The 23831-nt window shown below is 47.1% G+C and overlaps 1 protein-coding gene and 1 pseudogene across 1 annotated transcript; one reads left to right on the top strand and one right to left on the bottom strand.

Annotated features, from left to right (window-relative positions):
- LOC117469924 overlaps positions 1-11542 on the top strand; it is a 44896-nt pseudogene extending 33354 nt beyond the window's left edge.
- An 8364-nt stretch (positions 11543-19906) lies between these two features.
- On the bottom strand, positions 19907-21903 carry LOC117469922 (chymotrypsin B-like). Its single transcript, XM_034114396.1, is given in 8 exon segments — positions 19907-20235; positions 20312-20445; positions 20623-20803; positions 20886-20967; positions 21164-21243; positions 21311-21331; positions 21333-21415; positions 21842-21903. Coding segments are annotated over 8 exon segments (795 nt in total). The 5' UTR covers positions 21894-21903; the 3' UTR covers positions 19907-20073.
- Between the last annotated feature and the right edge of the window lie 1928 nt (positions 21904-23831).

The raw sequence follows: 23831 nt of genomic DNA, 5'->3' as shown, positions 1-23831 counted from the left end.
AGGTGATAAAGGTGGGTCCATTGTTTCCTAAAGGAGGTGATAAAGGAGGGTCCATTGTTTCCTAAAGGAGGTGATAAAGGAGGGTCCAGTGTTTCCTAAAGGAGGTGATAAAGGAGGGACCAGTGTTTCCTAAAGGAGGTGATAAAGGTGGGTCCAGTGTTTCCTAAAGGAGGTGATAAAGGAGGGTCCAGTGTTTCCTAAAGGAGGTGATAAAGGTGGGTCCATTGTTTCCTAAAGGAGGTGATAAAGGTGGGTCCATTGTTTCCTAAAGGAGGTGATAAAGGAGGGTCCATTGTTTCCTAAAGGAGGTGATAAAGGAGGGTCCAGTGTTTCCTAATGGAGGTGATAAAGGAGGGTCCATTGTTTCCTAAAGGAGGTGATAAAGGAGGGTCCAGTGTTTCCTAAAGGAGGTGATAAAGGAGGGTCCATTGTTTCCTAAAGGAGGTGATAAAGGAGGGTCCAGTGTTTCCTAAAGGAGGTGATAAAGGAGGGTCCAGTGTTTCCTAAAGGAGGTGATAAAGGAGGGTCCAGTGTTTCCTAAAGGAGGTGATAAAGGAGGGTCCATTGTTTCCTGAAGGAGGTGATAAAGGAGGGTCCAGTGTTTCCTAAAGGAGGTGATAAAGGAGGGTCCATTGTTTCCTAAAGGAGGTGATAAAGGAGGGTCCAGTGTTTCCTAAAGGAGGTGATAAAGGAGGGTCCAGTGTTTCCTAAAGGAGGTGATAAAGGAGGGTCCAGTGTTTCCTAAAGGAGGTGATAAAGGAGGGTCCAGTGTTTCCTAAAGGAGGTGATAAAGGAAGGTCCATTGTTTCCTAAAGGAGGTGATAAAGGTGGGTCCAGTGTTTCCTAAAGGAGGTGATAAAGGAGGGTCCAGTGTTTCCTAAAGGAGGTGATAAAGGAGGGTCCAGTGTTTCCTAAAGGAGGTGATAAAGGAGGGTCCAGTGTTTCCTAAAGGAGGTGATAAAGGAGGGTCCATTGTTTCCTAAAGGAGGTGATAAAGGTGGGTCCAGTGTTTCCTAAAGGAGGTGATAAAGGTGGGTCCATTGTTTCCTAAAGGAGGTGATAAAGGAGGGTCCAGTGTTTCCTAAAGGAGGTGATAAAGGTGGGTCCAGTGTTTCCTAAAGGAGGTGATAAAGGAGGGTCCAGTGTTTCCTAAAGGAGGTGATAAAGGAGGGTCCAGTGTTTCCTAAAGGAGGTGATAAAGGAGGGTCCAGTGTTTCCTAAAGGGGGTGATAAAGGTGGGTCCATTGTTTCCTAAAGGAGGTGATAAAGGTGGGTCCAGTGTTTCCTAAAGGAGGTGATAAAGGTGGGTCCAGTGTTTCCTAAAGGAGGTGATAAAGGTGGGTCCATTGTTTCCTAAAGGAGGTGATAAAGGAGGGTCCATTGTTTCCTAAAGGAGGTGATAAAGGAGGGTCCATTGTTTCCTAAAGGAGGTGATAAAGGAGGGTCCAGTGTTTCCTAAAGGAGGTGATAAAGGAGGGTCCAGTGTTTCCTAAAGAAGGTGATAAAGGAGGGTCCATTGTTTCCTAAAGGAGGTGATAAAGGAGGGTCCAGTGTTTCCTAAAGGAGGTGATAAAGGTGGGTCCAGTGTTTCCTAAAGGAGATGATAAAGGAGGGTCCAGTGTTTCCTAAAGGAGGTGATAAAGGTGGGTCCAGTGTTTCCTAAAGGAGGTGATAAAGGAAGGTCCAGTGTTTCCTAAAGGAGGTGATAAAGGAAGGTCCATTGTTTCCTAAAGGAGGTGATAAAGGAGGGTCCATTGTTTCCTAAAGGAGGTGATAAAGGAGGATCCATTGTTTCCTAAAGGAGGTGATAAAGGAGGGTCCATTGTTTCCTAAAGGAGGTGATAAAGGAGGGTCCAGTGTTTCCTAAAGGAGGTGATAAAGGAGGGTCCAGTGTTTCCTAAAGGAGGTGAACATGGAGAAATTGAAGCTCCTTCCCTCTCATCTAGAGAATCAGCTCATGGCTGCATGTCACAGACTTCAGGTCACTTTGTCAGGAACCTTCCTGATCTTAACTCACAATGAGAATGCAACCCTGGTGTTTTGTGACCACACAAACAGGAAGTGTGTTTTCATGACTTCCTGCTTTCTGTGTGCAGGGAATTCGGGCAGCTGGCCTACGAGCTGCTGGATCAGTCGTACAAACACGACGAGCAGGTGGCCATGAAGCTGCTGACCTACGAGCTGAAGAACTGGAGTAACTCCACGTGTCTGAAGCTCGCCGTCGCTGCCAAACACCGAGACTTCATCGCCCACACCTGCAGCCAGATGCTGCTCACCGACATGTGGATGGGCTGCCTGAGGATGGGCAAGAGCAACAGCCTGGAGGTAACGCGCACGCCACCGGGCTGACCTTGGTTGGCGGATAAAGTATTTTATTATTATATTGATCTAGTTTTTGTCTGCAGGTGATCTTAGGGCTGGTCTTCCCGCCTCTAATCCTCCTCATGAAGTTTCGTCTTGGAGAGGAATCTTCCTTTCATTCGTCCAGAGAGAACGACGAGGGCAAAAACAAAGACGACGACAAATCCAGCAAGGTACCAACACTTCAGATTAATATGAATAGTTAACTTTCACATCAGAGTGCAGCAGTTTGAGTTTGTTTTTCAGGACGCCGCCTCCAACGTGGACGCCACGTCAAAGAAAGGAGACGAGGAGGAAGACCAGAAGAAGAAGAGGAAGACTCCCATCGGGAAGAAGATCTATGAGTTCTACAACGCTCCCTTCACCAAGTTCTGGTTCAACACGGTATAGATATTATAATCTCTGAATTATTATCTGTCATTTTCTTTAAGAGTTCAGACAGTTTGTCTCTCCTGGTTCTTATAAAGAGTACGAATGTTCAAGACCTGAAAACTGTTTCAGGTCCAGGATCATCAAGAAAAAGACAAAAAACATTAATGAAAACATTCAAATTCAATTAAAATAATAATAATATCGACAATAATACAAATAGAAATAATAATAACAATAATACATTATTAATTATAATAATTATAATACTCTCTCCGCAGCTCTCCTACCTGGTGTACCTGGCTCTGTATAACTACATCATCTTGGTGAAGATGGAGCGCTGGCCGTCCCTGCAGGAGTGGATCGTGATCTCCTACATTATCACGCTGGGCCTGGAGAAGGTCCGACAGGTAAGCACACCTGAGGCCTAAAGAGGTGATAACGGTGGGCGTTGCGGTGACACTAGAAGACTGTATCTGTATAACGAGTAAGAAAAAGTGAGTAACGAGGAGTGTTTGAAACTCAGCTTGTACAGAGCAGGTAATGTGCACAGAAAGTCTGAAAAACCAGTAAGGAACTGGCAGAGTGTTGGTCTGGGCCTGGCAGAGGATCAGGAAACAAGGAGGTAACTCCATCGGCTGGTGGGCTCACCGGGGATTCAGGAGAGGAAGGCAGGGTCAGCAACGGGAAGTCAATCTGGAACAAAGTCCGAAGAGTCTTGCATGAGAGGCTTAACCCATAAGAACCCGGACCCATTTCTACTTTTGGGAAAATTAAGGGCAACATAATTTACACTAAATAGACTACATATAACACATTTCTGACAAGTAACCCCCCCTAGTGTCAAATATCTGAAAAGTGACATTCATGTCACTTTGGGCTTTAATGGTAAAATAACTCTTATAACTTAATTAATGAGGATGATTTTTTTGTTTAAATTAGTTTGAACATTCTTTGAATTGAGGAATAAAGAATATATTAACTAAATATAATTGAATCAGCTAAATTAACTGAGCAGATCATTATCATATTTCTAATCGTGACATATGTGTCAATCCAGATTTACTTTGAAAGTTTAAGGTTAAAGTCCCGATGTGACATCAGTTTCACAGCGATGTTTATCTCATTTGTTTCATATCAATCTGATCAATAAATGTTTCCACAACAGGTTAAATGTAATAAAGGACGTGTTATGTAAGCATTTTATTTCTTAAATGGCTTGAATTTTACATTTAGCAACAAAAAACAAGCTTCTGAAATGTAGCTAGTTCTGTCACATGTGTTAGTCTGGCACATGGACATCTTGGACATGTTGTTATGGGAACACTAAATCACATGACCTGGCCCAAGACCCACCAGACTGTTCAGGGTGTGTCACTTAGGGACTTCATGAAATAAAAACAAGGCTAAAGCTGTATAAGGAACTTTCCAGAACAGTTAAATGTCCTGTAACACCTGTCACGGTGGGTCCTTTTAAACACTGGCTTGATTGCAGATGAGCTGCAGCTGGGAGCACAGGTGGGGTGAGGTGGAGGTGGGGCTAAGGAAAAGTACTGATAGTGTATACATGTACTGAACCCCCCCTCAGATCCTGATGTCGGAGCCCGGGAAGCTGAAGCAGAAGATCAACGTTTGGATGGAGGATTACTGGAACATCACGGACATGGCGGCCATCGCCGTGTTCCTGCTGGGTCTCCTCCTGCGGCTGCAGAGCGAACCCTCCATGGGCTACGGACGCGTCATCTACTGCGTGGACATCATCTTCTGGTACATCCGAGTCCTCGACATCTTCGGCGTCAACAAGTACCTGGGGCCCTACGTCATGATGATCGGGAAGATGGTACGGCACTCCTACATGTAACTGTTGATGAATCATTCAAATAAAGCTTCCTGTCAACAGCAGGTGGCGCTATAACTATGAATCATCATTGACCGGTTAAAGTCCTAAGGCCGGGACTCTAATGAAGCAAAAGGCATTTAGACCAGGTTGGACCCTGTATGCCTGAGTCTCAAATTGGCTGCCATGCTACGGCCAGAGCGTTGAACAGAAAGCTTTTAATGAATTATTGACCAACAACGACAACAAAATGATCATATTTTACCTCGATTTTACTTTAATAAACGCATCAAAATGATGTTGAAATGACTCCATACTGATATTGATGCTTTGGCTATTCCGGGTCGTAACGAGCAAAACACTTCAAAGATTAGTTCTGAAAGGAGATCGGATCGATCAGACTACGCTACCGTTGTAGCGAGTTTGTTCGTACGTCTCCTCGAGTCTGCTTTGACTTAACAAGTCAATGCACTAAAAATAGATTATGCTGTACTTGGTGGTCCTCCTACTGGTGGTCCTGATGTTTATAACATACATGCTGTACATGTTGGTCCTCAGGCTGGTGGTCCTGATGTTTATGGATATGCTGTACTTGGTGGTCCTCATGCTGGTGGTCCTGATGTTTATAACATACATGCTGTACATGTTGGTCCTCAGGCTGGTGGTCCTGATGTTTATGGATATGCTGTACTTGGTGGTCCTCATGCTGGTGGTCCTGATGTAACAGATGATCGACATGATGTACTTGCTGGTCCTCATGCTGGTGGTCCTGGTGTTTATGGATATGCTGTACTTGGTGGTCCTCATGCTGGTGGTCCTGATGTTTATAACAGATGATCTACATGCTGTACTTGCTGGTCCTCATGCTGGTGGTCCTGATGTTTATAACAGATGATCTACATGCTGTACTTGCTGGTCCTCATGCTGGTGGTCCTGATGTTTATAACAGATGATCGACATGCTGTACTTGGTGGTCCTCATGCTGGTGGTCCTGATGTTTATAACAGATGATCTACATGCTGTACTTGCTGGTCCTCATGCTGATGGTCCTGGTGTTTATGGATATGCTGTACTTGGTGGTCCTCATGCTGGTGGTCCTGGTGTTTATGGATATGCTGTACTTGGTGGTCCTCATGCTGGTGGTCCTGGTGTTTATAACAGATGATCGACATGCTGTACTTCGTGGTCATCATGCTGGTGGTCCTGATGAGCTTTGGCGTGGCAAAGCAGGCGATCCTTCACCCGGACGAGGAGCCCACCTGGAGGCTGGCCCGCAACATCTTCTACATGCCTTACTGGATGATCTACGGAGAGGTGTTTGCAGACTCCATAGACCGTAAGACTAGAGTTCATAGTAAGACTGCAAAATGTCCATCCTCACTGTCCTTAACCTCTATCCTTAACCTGGGTCCTTAACCTCTGTCCTTAACCTCTATTCTTAACCTGTGTGCTTAACCTCTGTCCTTAACCTCTATTCTTAACCTGTGTGCTTAACCTCTGTCCTTAACCTCTATTCTTAACCTGTGTCCTTAACCTGTGTCCTTAACCTGTGTCCTTAACCTGTGTCCTTAACCTGGGTCCTTAACCTGGGTCATTAACCTCTACCCTTAACCTGTGTCCTTAACCTCTATCCTTAACCCCTGTCCTTAACCTGTGTCCTTAACCTCTATCCTTAACCCCTGTCCTTAACCTGTGTCCTTAACCTGGGTCCTTAACCTGTGTCCTTAACCTGTGTCCTTAACCTCTATCCCCACCCATTTTCCACAAAAATGTCCCCACTGTGCAGATTGGTCCTCTGCTGTCCAATTTACGGCTTATTATAACTGTAATTGATTTTCTGCCTCTTTTCTGTTTCCCTTTGACTGTTGACGGACAGTGTATGCGATGGAAATCAACCGTAAGTGACTCAGACATAATTTACCCTGAACTGCAGCTCACTATTTTCTTCTCTTTCAAAATAAAAGCCCACAAGTTTGTCTAGTTGACTTGTTTTATTGTGAACGTTTTCTGAAACCAGATTACCTGCACAGGTGATATAGATATAGATAGTGCACATATTATAATGCTGTGTTTGGGTTTAGCTCCGTGTGGAGACAACTTGTACGATGAAGACGGGAAGAAGCTCCCCCCCTGTATCCCCGGCGCCGGGCTCACCCCCGCCCTCATGGCCTGCTACCTGCTGGTGGCTAACATCCTGCTGGTCAACCTGCTCATTGCCGTCTTCAAGTCAGTGTTAAATACATATAATACACACAGCACACACTGACCCCTGACCAGGAAACACACTGAGCCCAGATCAGGAAACACACTGACCCCAGATCAGGAAACACACTGACCCCAGATCAGGAAACACACTGAGCCCAGATCAGGAAACACACTGACCCCAGATCAGGAAACACACTGACCCCAGATCAGGAAACACACTGACCCCAGACCAGGAAACACACTGACCCCAGATCAGGAAACACACTGACCCCAGACCAGGAAACACACTGACCACAGACCAGGAAACCCACTGACCCCAGATCAGGAAACACACTGACCCCAGACCAGGAAACACACTGACCCCAGATCAGGAAACACACTGAGCCCAGATCAGGAAACACACTGACCCCAGATCAGGAAACACACTGACCCCAGATCAGGAAACACTGACCCCAGACCAGGAAACACACTGACCCCAGATCAGGAAACACACTGACCCCAGACCAGGAAACACACTGACCACAGACCAGGAAACCCACTGACCCCAGATCAGGAAACACACTGACCCCAGACCAGGAAACACACTGACCCCAGATCAGGAAACACACTGACCCCAGACCAGGAAACACACTGACCCCAGATCAGTTAACACACTGACCCCAGACCAGGAAACACACTGACCCAGATCAGGAAACACACTGACCCCAGATCAGGAAACACACTGACCCCAGACCAGGAAACACACTGACCCCAGATCAGGAAACACACTGACCCCAGACCAGGAAACACACTGACCCCAGATCAGGAAACACACTGACCCCAGACCAGGAAACACACTGACCCCAGATCAGGAAACACACTGACCCCAGATCAGGAAACACACTGACCCCAGACCAGGAAACACACTGACCCCAGACCAGGAAACACACTGACCCCAGATCAGGAAACACACTGACCCCAGATCAGGAAACACACTGACCCCAGACCAGGAAACACACTGACCCCAGATCAGGAAACACACTGACCCCAGACCAGGAAACACACTGACCCCAGATCAGGAAACACACTGACCCCAGATCAGGAAACACACTGACCCCAGATCAGGAAACACACTGACCCCAGACCAGGAAACACACTGACCCCAGATCAGGAAACACACTGACCCCAGACCAGGAAACACACTGACCCCAGATCAGGAAACACACTGACCCCAGACCAGGAAACACACTGACCCCAGATCAGGAAACACACTGACCCCAGATCAGGAAACACACTGACCCCAGACCAGGAAACACACTGACCCCAGACCAGGAAACACACTGACCCCAGATCAGGAAACACACTGACCCCAGATCAGGAAACACACTGACCCCAGACCAGGAAACACACTGACCCCAGATCAGGAAACACACTGACCCCAGACCAGGAAACACACTGACCCCAGATCAGGAAACACACTGACCCCAGATCAGGAAACACACTGACCCCAGATCAGGAAACACACTGACCCCAGACCAGGAAACACACTGACCCCAGATCAGGAAACACACTGACCCCAGACCAGGAAACACACTGACCCCAGATCAGGAAACACACTGACCCCAGACCAGGAAACACACTGACCCCAGATCAACACCTCTACAAAATAAAAGGTTATTTCCAGGTTAATATTTACACTAATCTGCATTTAATTTAAGACTTGAGGGGACATCTTCTTACCTCTCGACCAATATAATAATAGCATTTTTCAAGTTCAACCACTAGCACGAGGCTTAGTTTAATCTCAAGCACAAAGCTAGTTTAGAACCTTAGCACAATATTTAGTTTTGACATCAAAATGTTAAAAGAATTGTTAAAATATTAACATGTGGCTAAGTTTGAACTCCATATGATATCGATAGGCTATGTGTCAAAGCATGGTAACGTAAAAACGAGGCTTTGTTTACATGTTAGCACAAAGTTGACCTGGTGTCCTCCTCTTCCTCTCCGCAGTAACACGTTCTTCGAGGTGAAGTCCATCTCTAACCAGGTGTGGAAGTTCCAGCGCTATCAGCTGATCATGACCTTCCACGATCGGCCCATCCTGCCCCCCCCCCTCATCGTCTTCCCACACATTTACATCATGCTGCGCAGACTCTGCTGCCGCTGCCGGCGCCGGACCGACGGCGAGCGCGATGACGGCGAGAGGCGCCTCCGTAAGAGCCCTGAGTTAAAGATTAATATCTGATGTCTTATTTCATTACAACATATAAACAGTATATGCCTCTGTCAGAGCCTTGACTTATAACATATGCTGATAACAAACATATACAGGAATATCTGTCCGATGTTAAATTAGAGATAAACATTCATCTATCCTCTTCTAACATTTTAAATAAATATATTGTGATATATTTATATGTGTATTTCAGAGCTGGTGCTGAGTGCGGAGGAGCTGAAGAGTCTGCATGAGTTTGAGGAGCAATGTGTGGAGGAGTACTTCAGAGAGAAGGAGGACGAGAAACAGTCGTCCAACAACGAGAGGATCAGAGTCACCTCAGAGAGGTACCCCACCACATATATATATTAATATATATATATAAACTCTATTAGTATACTTATACAGACTTCTATCATGTGTGGCAGGGTGGAGAACATGTCCATGCGTCTGGAGGAGGTGAACGAGCGGGAGCACTCGATGAAGGCGTCCCTGCAGACCGTGGACCTCCGGCTGACTCAGCTGGAGGAGTTTTCCTCCCGGATGCTGAGTGCTCTTGAGCGGCTGGGGGGGCTTGACCGGGCCGAGCTGGTCCCCAGCCGGGGCTCCTCCCTCGGCGAGGGCCCGGGCCTGCTGCGCCACGGCAGCATGAACAGCAGTGACGGGTACAGCCTGTACCGCTACCAGCTGGAGCTGGAGGACAGGGGCCCCGGGTCCCCAGAGGGGGGGAAGGGCCTCTCCGGGGACACGGAGATGGTTAAGGGCCTCTCCGGGGAGACGGAGGAGGGGAAGGGCCTCTCCGGGGACACGGAGCTGGGGAAGGGCCTCTCCGGGGACACAGAGATGGGGAAGGGCCTCTCCGGGGAGACGGAGGAGGGGAAGGGCCTCTCCCGGGACACGGAGCTGGGGAAGGGCCTCTCCGGGGACACAGAGATGGGGAAGGGCCTCTCCCGGGACACGGAGCTGGGGAAGGGCCTCTCCGGGGAGACGGAGGATGGGAAGGGCCTCTCCGGGGACACAGAGATGGGGAAGGGCCTCTCCAGGGACACAGAGGTAGGGAAGGCCCTCTCTGGATACCTAGAGCTGGGGAAGGGCCTCTCCGGGGAGACGGAGGACGGGAAGGGCCTCTCCGGGGACACAGAGATGGGGAAGGGCCTCTCCAGGGACACAGAGGTAGGGAAGGCCCTCTCTGGATACCTAGAGCTGGGGAAGGGCCTCTCCGGGGAGACGGAGGACGGGAAGGGCCTCTCCGGGGCCACAGAGCTGGGGAAGGGCGTCTCCAGGGACACAGAGATGGGGAAGGGCCTCTCCAGGGACACAGAGGTAGGGAAGGGCGTCTCCAGGGACACAGAGCTGGGGAAGGGCCTCTCCGGGGAGACGGAGGACGGGAAGGGCCTCTCCGGGGCCACAGAGCTGGGGAAGGGCGTCTCCAGGGACACAGAGATGGGGAAGGGCCTCTCCAGGGACACAGAGGTAGGGAAGGCCCTCTCTGGATACCCAGAGCTGGGGAAGGGCCTCTCCGGGGAGACGGGGGACGGGAAGGTCGTCTCCGGGGACACAGAGATGGGGAAGGGCCTCTCCTGGGACACAGAGATGGGGAAGGGCCTCTCCGGGGACACAGAGCTGGGGAAGGACCTCTTCAGGGCCGGGGACGTTGAGGGGGGCAACGAGAGCTTCCAACTGAGCCCAGAGAGACGAGCCAGACCCCTGAGAGGTGGGACAAGAACCAGGAAGCTAACACTGAAGGACCTTGGTTAACAGGATTAAAGTCGTAAAATTCAAACAAAAACTGCTAAAAACAGGGAAAAACTTGGATGTTCTGAGATTAAAGAGAATATCTGCGCTAAAAAAAACCACACAGATTCATGATAAATGATGAATGTGGTTTTTCTGCAATTAAAGTCTCAATTTATGATGAAATCGTACAAAGGTATCAGAAAATAACTTAGATTATCTCTGAGAGAAAGAGTTTGTACACCTGCGCTTACTTTTGCTAAGTGTTTAACCTGTGCTAACACATGCTAACAGTACTAACACATGCTAACCTGTGCTAACAGTACTAACACATGCTAACCTGTGCTAACAGTACTAACACATGCTAACCTGTGCTTCCTGTTTCAGGGTGGACTCTGGAGGTGGGGGTTTCCAGAGAGAGGACTCAGTCTCTGTCCAACGTTGACATCCTGATCTCCCCCTGCCCCCCCGACCCCAACCCCCCCATCAGCCCTGACCCTCCGGAGAAAACCCGGCTGTGGGGTTCGGTGTCCTTCCCCCTGGAGAGGTCAAAGGTCACGCATTATCTGTCCTCCCCCACCCTCAGCAGCTCCTCCAATAGGAAGTTCTTCAGCAGCACGGTCATCTGTAGCTCCGCCCACCAGGACCCGGAGGACAAACAGGAAGTGGAGGAGAGTAACATCAGAGAGGGGGAGGAGCTTCTGGAGGACAGGATGTACCCGACGCTGCGCTCCAAGAGTCTGAACATCAAGCCGAGGAAGATGAGGAAGAAGGACGGCGAAGAAACGCTGCGAACCGCCGGCAGCGCGAAGGACCTGGTGTTCAGAGACTCCGACTGATGAACATGAAACAAACACAGAGGAAACAAAAGGAACTTCGTTATTTTATTATACAAAGAACCAGGACTTTATATCTGATACATGCCGCCCTTTCCTGGTTTTCATTATGTGACTAAATACACATTTACTCTCCAGGTCCCAAACCTCTTCCATCACGAGAAACGTACTGCAGCTTCAGAAACGATGCAGAGAGAACATCATAAATGTTCCACACTTTAAGAAACATCTTTAAAACACAACGGAAAGCAGGACCACATTGTTTGATTTCATTTGTCTGTCTGTCTGTTTTTCCACATCTTTTTGGGTATTTTTCCTTTTTTTTTGAGGGGGTTGTGTGTGTCACTCTTTAGTGTCCCCTGGTCGCCAGCTGTGTGCGTCACTCTTTAGTGTCCCCTGGTCTCCAGCTGTGTGCGTCACTCTTTAGTGTCCCCTGGTCTCCCAGCTGTGTGCGTCACTCTTTAGTGTCCCCTGGTCTCCCAGCTGTGTGCGTCACTCTTTAGTGTCCCCTGGTCTCCCAGCTGTGTGCGTCACTCTTTAGTGTCCCCTGGTCTCCAGCTGTGTGCGTCACTCTTTAGTGTCCCCTGGTCTCCCAGCTGTGTGCGTCACTCTTTAGTGTCCCCTGGTCTCCCAGCTGTGTGCGTCACTCTTTAGTGTCCCCTGGTCTCCAGCTGTGTGCGTCACTCTTTAGTGTCCCCTGGTCTCCCAGCTGTGTGCGTCACTCTTTAGTGTGCCCTGGTCTCCAGCTGTGTGCGTCACTCTTTAGTGTCCCCTGGTCTCCAGCTGTGTGCGTCACTCTTTAGTGTCCCCTGGTCTCCCAGCTGTGTGCGTCACTCTTTAGTGTCCCCTGGTCTCCAGCTGTGTGCGTCACTCTTTAGTGTGCCCTGGTCTCCCAGCTGTGTGCGTCACTCTTTAGTGTCCCCTGGTCTCCAGTTGTGTGCGTCACTCTTTAGTGTGCCCTGGTCTCCCAGCTGTGTGCGTCACTCTTTAGTGTCCCCTGGTCTCCAGTTGTGTGCGTCACTCTTTAGTGTCCCCTGGTCTCCCAGCTGTGTGCGTCAGTCTTTAGTGTCCCCTGGTATCCCAGCTGTGTGCGTCACTCTTTAGTGTCCCCTGGTCTCCCAGCTGTGTGCGTCAGTCTTTAGTGTCCCCTGGTATCCCAGCTGTGTGCGTCACTCTTTAGTGTCCCCTGGTATCCCAGCTGTGTGCGTCACTCTTTAGTGTCCCCTGGTCTCCAGCTGTGTGCGTCACTCTTTAGTGTCCCCTGGTCTCCCAGCTGTGTGCGTCACTCTTTAGTGTCCCCTGGTCTCCCAGCTGTGTGCGTCACTCTTTAGTGTCCCCTGGTCTCCCAGCTGTGTGCGTCACTCTTTAGTGTCCCCTGGTCTCCAGCTGTGTGCGTCACTCTTTAGTGTCCCCTGGTCTCCAGCTGTGTGCGTCACTCTTTAGTGTCCCCTGGTCTCCCAGCTGTGTGCGTCACTCTTTAGTGTCCCCTGGTCTCCCAGCTGTGTGCGTCACTCTTTAGTGTCCCCTGGTCTCCCAGCTGTGTGCGTCACTCTTTAGTGTCCCCTGGTCTCCCAGCTGTGTGCCTCACTCTTTAGTGTCCCCTGGTATCCCAGCTGTGTGCGTCACTCTTTAGTGTCCCCTGGTCTCCCAGTTGTGTGCGTCACTCTTTAGTGTCCCTTGGTCTCCCAGCTGTGTGCGTCACTCTTTAGTGTCCCCTCGTCTCCCAGCTGTGTGCCTCACTCTTTAGTGTCCCCTGGTATCCCAGCTGTGTGCGTCACTCTTTAGTGTCCCCTGGTATCCCAGCTGTGTGCGTCACTCTTTAGTGTCCTCTGGTCTCCCAGCTGTGTGCGTCACTCTTTAGTGTCCCCTGGTCTCCGTTGTGTTCTGAGCTTCTTGCAGCGCATGTTTCTTCAAGTTGCTGAATGTTTTCTAAATGCTGCATGTGTTGTTGCTGAAGATGTTTCTGTGTGTGTACATGAACATTTGGGTTTTAATATCTGCACCTGTTGGCCACCCTCTGTAGTTGTTCAAACATCATCTAGAGGAAACAAAACATTTTAGATTTATAATTACTACAGGTAATTCATATTTTATCTTTAAACTGTTATGCCCCATTCCCATGGGGAAAAATCGCAACATCTGCAAGAAACAGCGTCTGAGGGCTTCTTAACATTTAAAAACCTATTAATGTGTCATACCCACTTAACGGGAAGAAATTCAGCTATCAGACAATATTAACCATTTTTAGCAAAACAAAACATAAGGGTAATAACAAATGCTCTGAATTAGCCCTGAGCGGAAAAATGCTAACACACTTAGCACAGAACTGACGTTAAAATACCCTTATTACTTATCGTATCTGCACAAACAAGATATCGATTAGCAAGCTGAGATTCCACAGATTTGACAGTATTAGTATCATTACTGACCGATCCAAACCCGTGACATGAGAAGCTAACAAAGACATCACACCACGTTGCATTAGGTAGCCAACGCGGCAATATGTATGGAGCTAATTTCCTGCCATAACTCCACAAACAAACTAAACAGGTTTTACAAATGCCTCATGATTCACTAACAAACACAATGTGGTTTGCAAATACAAAACACCATCTACAAACTAATGCATTTAGTTTTGCAAAGAAAAAACGTATCTATCAAACAAACACATAACATTTTTCTAATAAATCATGTTTCAGAGACAAATTCAGCTTAGGTTTTACAAGTACACACATTTTTATTACAACTACAACATCTTTTTTACAAGTACAAAACTTTTTCTTCTCACGGCGGAATATTACGCCGTGGCTGGCTCATACACACTCACACATGCTCACTCACACATGCTCACTCACACATGCTCCACGGCAGCAGGGGGCGCTACTGAGTCCATTGGGAAGGCGGGAGGTTGAGCAGAGCATGGAACAGCCCTTGCCAGTCTGATGACAGGTGTTATAGTGATAATATTATAAACAAGGTGAATTTAGCGATCACAACGAAAACAGCCAAGACACATATTGAGCCCAGAAAATGAATGTTCTTAGGGCTGTAAATATAATAAGCCTTTGTCTAAAATGGACAACATTGTAACTAAGGAGATTTCAACTATACAGCGATTCTGCACTCGGTCAATCAGCTGCTCTTCATTTTCTGTCCTGCTATATTCAATGAGTGATACAAATATTTTTTACCATAAATTCTGAATACAACTGATACTGTAGGACTCGGTACTAGTTGACTGCTACCAGAAGTACTTTTACTGTGTACTTTGTGAGTAATCCTCTATCAGAGTCCCCTCCATAGTACATAATGCATGTTTTCTGCTATTTTGAATAACCGTTAAAAAGACAATTTTACCATAAATTCTTAATGATATTGAGACTGCTGGACGCAGTATTCTTACACCTACTATCACAATACATTGAAGTACTTCTAGTGTGTGTTTTTCTTTTTAATCCTCTGTCAAAGTCCCCTCCTGAGAACAAAATCAAGCCACTTCTGCTAAGTTTGATGAGGGAAAAAATTATTTTTTGCCAATAGTTCTTCATGAGATTGACACTGTTGGACTCAGTACTAGTGAAACTACTCCCACAAGTACTATGAAGTACTTTTACTGTGTACTTTTTGAGTAATCCTCTGTCAATGTCCCCTCCTGAGTACAATAATGCATATTTCTCTGCTATTTTGAATAAGCGTTAAAACACCTTTCTCATGAGACTGATATTGTTGGACAGAGTATTTTAAGAGGATGGTATGATATCAGCAACACTTCAGTACTCCGGCAGCAGCATTTGTACCCCTTGGAAAGCCTTTAGAGTCTGGCCTGGACAGCTGGTCTATCCTTCAGCAAAGTGGCGCTCCCTTGTGACTCTGGTTGGCCTCTTATGGGGCTGCTGTCTTTTAAATATGATTATTTCTCTGCTCCTAGTTCATTCCTCTCAGATTCTTCCATCAGTCCCAGTCATCGCATGTCAGTCAATAGAGCTTCGAAAAATGTGTCCAATTCAACAAAATGTTTTTGTGAAGGCCAGAGCTAAATTATAGATTGTTTGATTGTGTAATTACAAGGTGAGAGAAAATAAATCCACATCCTCCTATTAAACCTATTTTATTTACTTTTCCATGTTGTACTTGTACTTACTTGTATTACATGTTGAACCACATGCTGGATATCTTCCCCAGCCTCAAGGAAATACAATAAAATAAATGGATTCATAATTTAAAAAATATGTATAAATTAATAATGTTGTGTGCAAACATTTCAAATGTAAATATAAAATGAAAAAGAAGTTTACTTTTGAAATGATTTCTCACAAAAACCTTTCTAAATTATAGTAAATTAAAAAAGGTTTAGTCAATATACGTTTTTCTGCCTAAAATAGTTCAAATTGAACGTAAATATATCAAACACCACATCCATGGCAATTAACCCATTTTTGCCTGCTATTTAAATTGACTTTGGTGGAAGTTAATAACAATATTGATATTATATATATATAGATATATATATAGCATAATTGATGCAGTCTTTCTGAACACTTTTAAAATACTGCAAATGAAGAATATTTGTAATGTTTTACACAGATTGTGCCTTAACTTGAATTTGAAAACACGTGGCAACTTTATTAATACAGCAGTTGAAAAGATTTGTGGAAGGATAAATTCTTGGGCTTCAATGGCTCTCTAGATAAAGGGTTAGGGTTAGGGTTAGGGTTAGGGGTTAGGGTTAGGGTTAGGGTTAGGGTTAGGGGTTAGGGTTAGGGGTTAGGGTGTCGAATCTGGCTATCCAAAGTCTCTCACATCTACGTCTCTGGGCCACAGACCATCTGGAGTTGGACTCCAGGACCGCTGCTTGAACGGATTGCCATCCATGGAGCAGGAAGTGAGTAACTAATGGAGTAAGTGTGTTTTTTCTTTTCAAAATATTATATCTATGTTGGGTGAATCATATCGAAATTGTATTGCCAGTTTCAACCACATACTGTAGTCCACAATGTTTACATGTAATGAGGTAAACACAGTTTTTAGATTGTAGACTGCCCAGATCCTGTGTTTTATAAACATTGTTATTGGATTTGCTGCGCAACCAGATTTGTTGCTGAAAAAAATCACCATGACCTCTGGAATTTGGGGTCAATATGGGTTGTATTTTTGCTTTGACCAAGTACGACTGCAGGTTTCTGTTTTTCCTAAACGCTGCAATAATAGTGTGGTCTTGTAAAATGTCCGTATTTCCTATAATGTTTTGAAAGTTGGATTTGATGACTCTGACTAATTTAACAGCTGACTGGGAATATGTAGTTATAAAAGGCAATTTGGAGGAGACCGAAATGGGTTTCGTCTGTTGAAATGTTCTAAAGCATGTTTTTAGAAAGGAGCGAGTATACCCTCTAGAGAACAATGCTCCAAAGAGCGTTTTGGTGGCCATAATGAAATCATCTCTGTTGCTGCATATTCTATGGAACCTCAAAAGCTGTGATTTAACCAATCCCGCGTAAGTGTGATTCGGATGGTGGCTAGTTTTGTGGAGCAGGGCGTGGGTGTCTGTCTCTTTAAAAAATACTTTAGCATCCAATTGATGTGTATTATGGAAGTTAATTCCTTTGAAAGTGGTGGTGTCCAGAAAGTCCACTGAGGTGTAGCTGGTGATGGATTTAAGTGAGATGGATTTGTTGTGGTTATTTAGAGTGGTTACAAATAAGTCAAAATCCTCTTTTGAGTGAGACCAAACGCCCCAGATGTCGTCCAGATATCTGAAATAGTGTTTGGGAGTCTTTTGGCAGGAGGAAAGGGCAGAAGTTTCCCACTCTGCCATAAAAATGTTCGCATAGGCCGGTGCAAACTTCTTTCCCATAGCAGTGCCTTTAATCTGCAGAAAGAAATCTCCATTGAATTCAAAGTCATTACGTGTCAAATTGATTTCTAATAATTGTAGTAATTCCTTATCTGGTCTTTTTTTATCAGGGTGTTTCCAGAATATGTTTTTTATGGCTTGTATGCCTTCTTGGAAGTCAATGTGTGTGTATAAGCTATCTACATCCATGGTGAATAGCATGGCGTCCTGAGGTACATCGAGTAGTCTAATTTTTCTTAAGAAGTCATAGGTGTCCTTTATGTAGCTGGCGTGGATGAAGGAGAGAGGATAGAGGAAAAAATCAATGAACTCGGCCGTGCGGTAGGTTTCGCTGCTGCAATCAGACACTATGGGTCTGCCAGGAGGAATTTCATAAGGTAAGGACCATTTGTGTCTTTCCTTGTGTATCTTTGGCAGCATGTAAAATACTCTGGCCCTGGGTACATCGGTGCCTGATAGAAACTTCATTTGCTTGGCATTAATGAATTTTTTGTCATATAGTGTTTGTAAGATCTTGTCAACTGATTTGATTGTGTCCAGATAAATTGGTTTGTTCAATTTGGAATAATAGTTGGTGTCCGATAATTGTCTGTATCCCTTCCATAGGTACTGGTCCCGGTCCATAACAACAACTACGCTGCCTTTATCGGCTGGCTTAATGATGATCTGTTTGTTGTTGCTGAGCTCCTGCAATGCTGCAACCTCCTCTGGACAGAGGTTCGGTTGGACACGGAGCATCTGGAAGCTGCTATCAAAGTGGTTGATATCAGCTGCAATGAGAGTGGTGGGTTCCGCCGGAAGTGTGCCCGCGGCGGGAACCCAGTGCGATTTGGGAGTAAATGGAGGTGGGACAGAATCTTTTTTGTGTTCAAAATATGTTGCTAGTTTCAATCTCCTGTGGTACTGTTGCAAATCCCACCTGCCTTGCTCGATAAGATTTGTGTTACTACCTTTTGTAGGGATGAAATTTAGACCCCTGTTTAAGAGCGAGATCTGCGGGGGAGTCAATGTGACGTGTTTGGCTAATATTAAAACATTTTTATTCCCCTCCTGTAAAGGCAGATTTGAGGGGACATTTAGTTTACCTGCTTACACCAGTGTTGCAGCATGAGTCTTGCGGTGGCTTTCGTCCAATGGACATGATCCTTTTCGGTCCCAAATGACCCGCTTGGCAGCTGTGGTATGTGCTTTAGATTCTGTGTGATGTAGTCATTTAAATGGAGCAAATGTTTTTGTTCATGATGTGGCAGAAAGTGTGAGTAATTTATAACAGGTATCCAGATTGCTGCCTGTGGGAACCTCAACTTAGCAGCTCGGACTGCTGCCTGCAGCTGTTTCAAGGTGGTCTTCTTAACTTGATTTGTTCTGTTATTTAGTCCAAATGACAAGATCACTTTTTGCACCACAGTGGAAGAAGTGGCCTTTTTGATGATGGCCTCGGCATGTCTGAACGTAGCCCCCGGGTAACTGTCAATTTGCAGATCATTTATGGTGAATGGTGGGAGTCGTGCTAAATTGGAGTCCCCAATTAGGGCAAGACCCCTGGGTGCGATGGCTTTAGTATTGAATTTCATAAATGCTTTCTGGAAGTGTTGTCGCCATTGTTGGTTATGTTGTATAACGACATGATAGAAAAACAATCAATGCCCCTAACAATGCGTACCGCCACATTATGTCTACTTCCGAAACCTGGGAAAGATCATCAATACATGAGCAACTACCGACCCCTAAGTCTTCTTAACAATGATTACAAGGTGTTTGCAAAAATCCTAGCCCTTCGCCTGGAGGGAGTGATCCCATCCCTAGTGAATCTAGACCAGGTAGGATTAGTAGCTGGACGCCAGTCAGCTAATAACATGAGAAGGCTGCTCCAGGTTATATGTAGCGCTAACACCCTCCATCTCCCAGCAATGGCAATATCACTGGATGCAATATCACTGGATGCAATATCACTGGATGCAATATCACTGGATGCAATATCACTGGATGCAATATCACTGGATGCAATATCACTGGATGCAATATCACTGGATGCAATATCACTGGATGCAATATCACTGGATGCAGAGAAAGCCTTGGATAGAATGGCCATATTTATTTAATGTTCTATCAACATGTGGATTTGGCCCCCTGTCTGTATGAGATGGTTTGAAGCTCTTTACAATAAGCCAGTCTCCTCAGTCAGAAGCAACAACATGCTTTCTGATCCTTTGCCCCTGCATCGGGGAACTAACGTTCAGGGGGGAGGGTCCGAGCTGCTCCCCCCCAGTCTGAGGTACCTGAATCACATCATATCTATTTGAATATCTACACACATTTATTAAACCAAAACACAGACATGGTGGGTGATGGTCAGAGTTTTGGGGGTAGGGGTCAGGGGTCAAGTTGAGAATTGCTCCCCGTCAGTCGGGGGACCCTAAAAAGGTATTTTATTATATGATGTATATATTTATCTATAAAAACACAAATAGCAGAAATGGAAACAACAAACGCAGGGGGTGATGTTCACATTTTATTTTTGGGTTGGGGGACGGGGTGAGAGCTGCTCCCCCTCAGTCGGAGGAACCTTAATGAAAGACAGACATGGTATGTGAGTTTCAGAGTTTTTATTATTAGGGTTTGGGGGTCAGGGGTTCGGTGGGGGGGGGGGGGTCGTATGTCAAGTGGGGGTTTCCTCTGCTTAGTTGGCGGCGAGGGTCTGGTCCACCCAGCTGCGCAGCTCGGTGACGCGGGCGTAGACGGCGGGGGTGGAGGTGGAGCAGCGGCTGCTTCCCCAGGACACGATGCCCACCAGAGTCCAGGCTCCGGCATTCTCACAGACCAGAGGACCACCAGAGTCTCCCTGCAGGGGGGAGAGAGACAGGTTACACAGGGGGAGAGACACAGAGAGGGTGAGACAGGTAGGGGCGGGGCCTCACCATGCAGGAAGTGGCTCCAGCTCCTCCAGCACAGATCATGACTCCGGAGATGTTGCTGCCCCAGTGCTGCTTGCACTGCTCGTTGGACAGCAGGGGGAGGGAGGCCTGCTGCAGCAGGTTGGGGGTGTTGGCAGCTGCAGGGGGAGAAATCAAACGCACCCATGAATGTTCTGCTGTCCCTGATCCAGCTAACGGTAAACGGACTGCCTCATTTAGATCTTTCTCCAGTCTGTACCTATCGTCAAGCCGCTACAGAACAAGTGTTGAGACGACTAACCGTTAGCCTCCGTTAGCTTAGCATAGAAACTCACCATTGTAGCGGGTCAGCCCCCAGCCGGAGGTCACGCAGGTGGTCCCAGCGCTGAAGTTGTCGGAGGACTCGGCGAGGCACACGGGGGAGACGTTGGGTCCCAGGAGGGCGGGCGAGGCCAGCTTGATGAGGGAGATGTCGTTGGTGATGGTGCGGGGGTTCCACAGGGGGTGGGTGAACACCTGGGGGGGGGGGGTGGGTCAGTTAATGGTAAAGGAAGGGGGGGGGGGTGCTCTGAATACTGATTGGCTGACGGGGTCTCACCTGGGCGGGCTTCAGTTTCTGGATGTCCTCGTTGGAGCCGGAGCCCTTATTGTGTTCCCCAACAATCACCACATGGTACGTCCTGAAACAGGAAGCAGGAAGTGGTGTTTCATTAAACCTTCCTTTGTATGTGTGTGTGTGTGTGTGTGTGTGTGTGTGTGTGTGTGTGTGTGTGTGTGTGTGTGTGTGTGTGTGTGTGTGTGTGTGTGTGTGTGTGTGTGTGTGTGTGTGTGTGTGTGTGTGTGTGTGTGTGTGTGTGTGTGTGTGTGTGTTCTGACCTCACGTTGCAGTGGGCAGCGGTCACCACCCAGTTCTCGTTGATCAGGGAGCCCCCACAGAAGTGGAAGCCGCTGGATTGCTGAGAGAAGCAGGGAGTGTTAAATAAGATCTGTCTCAGGTGAATATTCAGTGAGGCTCAGACTGACCTGCAGGGACACCTGCCAGGGGCCAGGAGTGAGGCACGGCCTCCTCCCCGTTCACGATGCGGGCGTAACCCGACACCTGGGGGGTGATGGCAGGGGTGCCGCAGCCTGGGGGGGTCAGGTAGAAACATCAATATATATAATAGTACACACATTTAGAGAGGAGAGCCAACTGTAAATGACATGCAGCTAGCATCAGAAGAACATCTGGATACTAACTGAAGGATTGAGAACATCTGGATACTAACTGAAGGATTGAGAACATCTGGATACTAACTGAAGGATTGAGAACATCTGGATACTAACTGAAGGATTGAGAACATCTGGATACTAACTGAAGGATTGAGAACATCTGGATACTAACTGAAGGATTGAGAACATCTGGATACTAACTGAAGGATTGAGAACATCTGGATACTAACTGAAGGATTGAGAACATCTGGATACTAACTGAAGGATTGAGAACATCTGGATACTAACTGAAGAGGAACAGGTTAATAAACATCAGTACAGAATGAAGACTATCGGTCTGACCGTAGGCGGCGCTGACGAAGGCGAGGCAGGACAGGATCCAGAGGAAGGCCATGGTGAGGAAGATGATGTGTTCAGGGACGCCTGCTCTTTTATCCTGAAGCCTGCCGGTGCCACAGCCAATCAGAGCGCTCACTGCTCCTGCTGCTGCCAGCTGGACCGTTCACATGCCCTGTGATTGGCTGCTCACATCTCACAGCTCACACGCCTCCGTAGGGAGACTGGAAAACAATAAACGCTACTCTAAAAAACATACTGATATATCTGCACATTTAAATGCATATATATTTAGCCTTGCTCACGCACATGTATACATGTACATTCTATGTTTGTTTTATTTATTTAAGTTGTGTTGTTTTTATTTCATTTCATTTCAAACCTTTAACCAGATGGTCCCATTGAGATCATAGAGACCTGCAGCACATAGGTTCCTCATGAAACATGAAACTCTCTGTTTCTCCTCATGAGGACCATCTGTGTTTCTCTCACTGCTGCTCTCACACCTTCCCTACAATAAAGATACATCTTATCTTATAAGTACATATATTTATATTTATGTTTAAATACTTAATCAGAAATAAAGTCAAAAATCTTTAACACTTTCAAATTCAATGAATCTGATGGAAATAATCTTTGACTGATTCATTAAGTTTAAAGTTTATATTGATCACTTCAGGAACAGACTGAATAACGTTTATTAGCAACTGGTTCAGATTAACGCCGAAGGAGAGAGCAAATATTAAACATCCTGAGAACAGAGCAGCTGTGTGTGTGTGTGTGTGTGTGTGTGTGTGTGTGTGTGTGTGTGTGTGTGTGTGTGTGTGTGTGTGTGTGTGTGTGTGTGTGTGTGTGTGTGTGTGTGTGTGTGTGTGTGTGTGTGTGTGTGTGTGTGTGTGTGTGTGCGTGTGTGTGTGTGTGTGTGTGTGTGGGGGGGGGGGGGGGTGTGTGGTGGGGGGGGGGTGTTCTTCAGATGTCTCCTGTTAGCAGCAGCATTATAATACGTGAGAAACTTATGAAAATTATTCCTTAAAGGACGTTCAGCTCACATTTTCTCCTTTTAAATATTTAGGCTTTTTCTTGAAATATAAAACTTCTTTTTCCTCCAGGTTTGAAACTCACTCGTCCCCACAGGGTGAGGTGTGTTCAGGGACACGACGACATGCTGAGGACAGTCCCCACAGGGTGAGGTGTGTTCAGGGACACGACGACATGCTGAGGACAGTCCCCCCCAGGGTGAGGTGTGTTCAGGGACACGACGACATGCTGAGGACAGTCCCCACAGGGTGAGGTGTGTTCAGGGACACGACGACATGCTGAGGACAGTCCCCACAGGGTGAGGTGTGTTCAGGGACACGACGACATGCTGAGGACAGTCCCCACAGGGTGAGGTGTGTTCAGGGACACGACGACATGCTGAGGACAGTCCCCACAGGGTGAGTTGTGTTCAGGGACACAACGACATGCTGAGGACAGTCCCCACAGGGTGAGGTGTGTTCAGGGACACAACGACATGCTGAGGACAGTCTCCACAGGGTGAGGTGTGTTCAGGGACACAACGACATGCTGAGGACAGTCCCCACAGGGTGAGGTGTGTTCAGGGACACGACGACATGCTGAGGACAGTCCCCACAGGGTGAGGTGTGTTCAGGGACACAACGACATGCTGAGGACAGTCCCCACAGGGTGAGGTGTGTTCAGGGACACGACGACATGCTGAGGACAGTCCCCACAGGGTGAGGTGTGTTCAGGGACACGACGACATGCTGAGGACAGTCCCCACAGGGTGAGGTGTGTTCAGGGACACGACGACATGCTGAGGACAGTCCCCACAGGGTGAGGTGTGTTCAGGGACACGACGACATGCTGAGGACAGTCCCCACAGGGTGAGTTGTGTTCAGGGACACGACGACATGCTGAGGACATTCCCCACAGGGTGAGGTGTGTTCAGGGACACGACGACATGCTGAGGACAGTCCCCACAGGGTGAGGTGTG

This window comes from Trematomus bernacchii, unplaced genomic scaffold (assembly GCF_902827165.1).
Source record: "Trematomus bernacchii unplaced genomic scaffold, fTreBer1.1, whole genome shotgun sequence".
Lineage (NCBI taxonomy): Eukaryota > Metazoa > Chordata > Actinopteri > Perciformes > Nototheniidae > Trematomus > Trematomus bernacchii.
The sequence above is the reverse complement of the archived record's forward strand: the minus strand, read 5'-3'. Positions and strand labels throughout refer to the sequence as shown.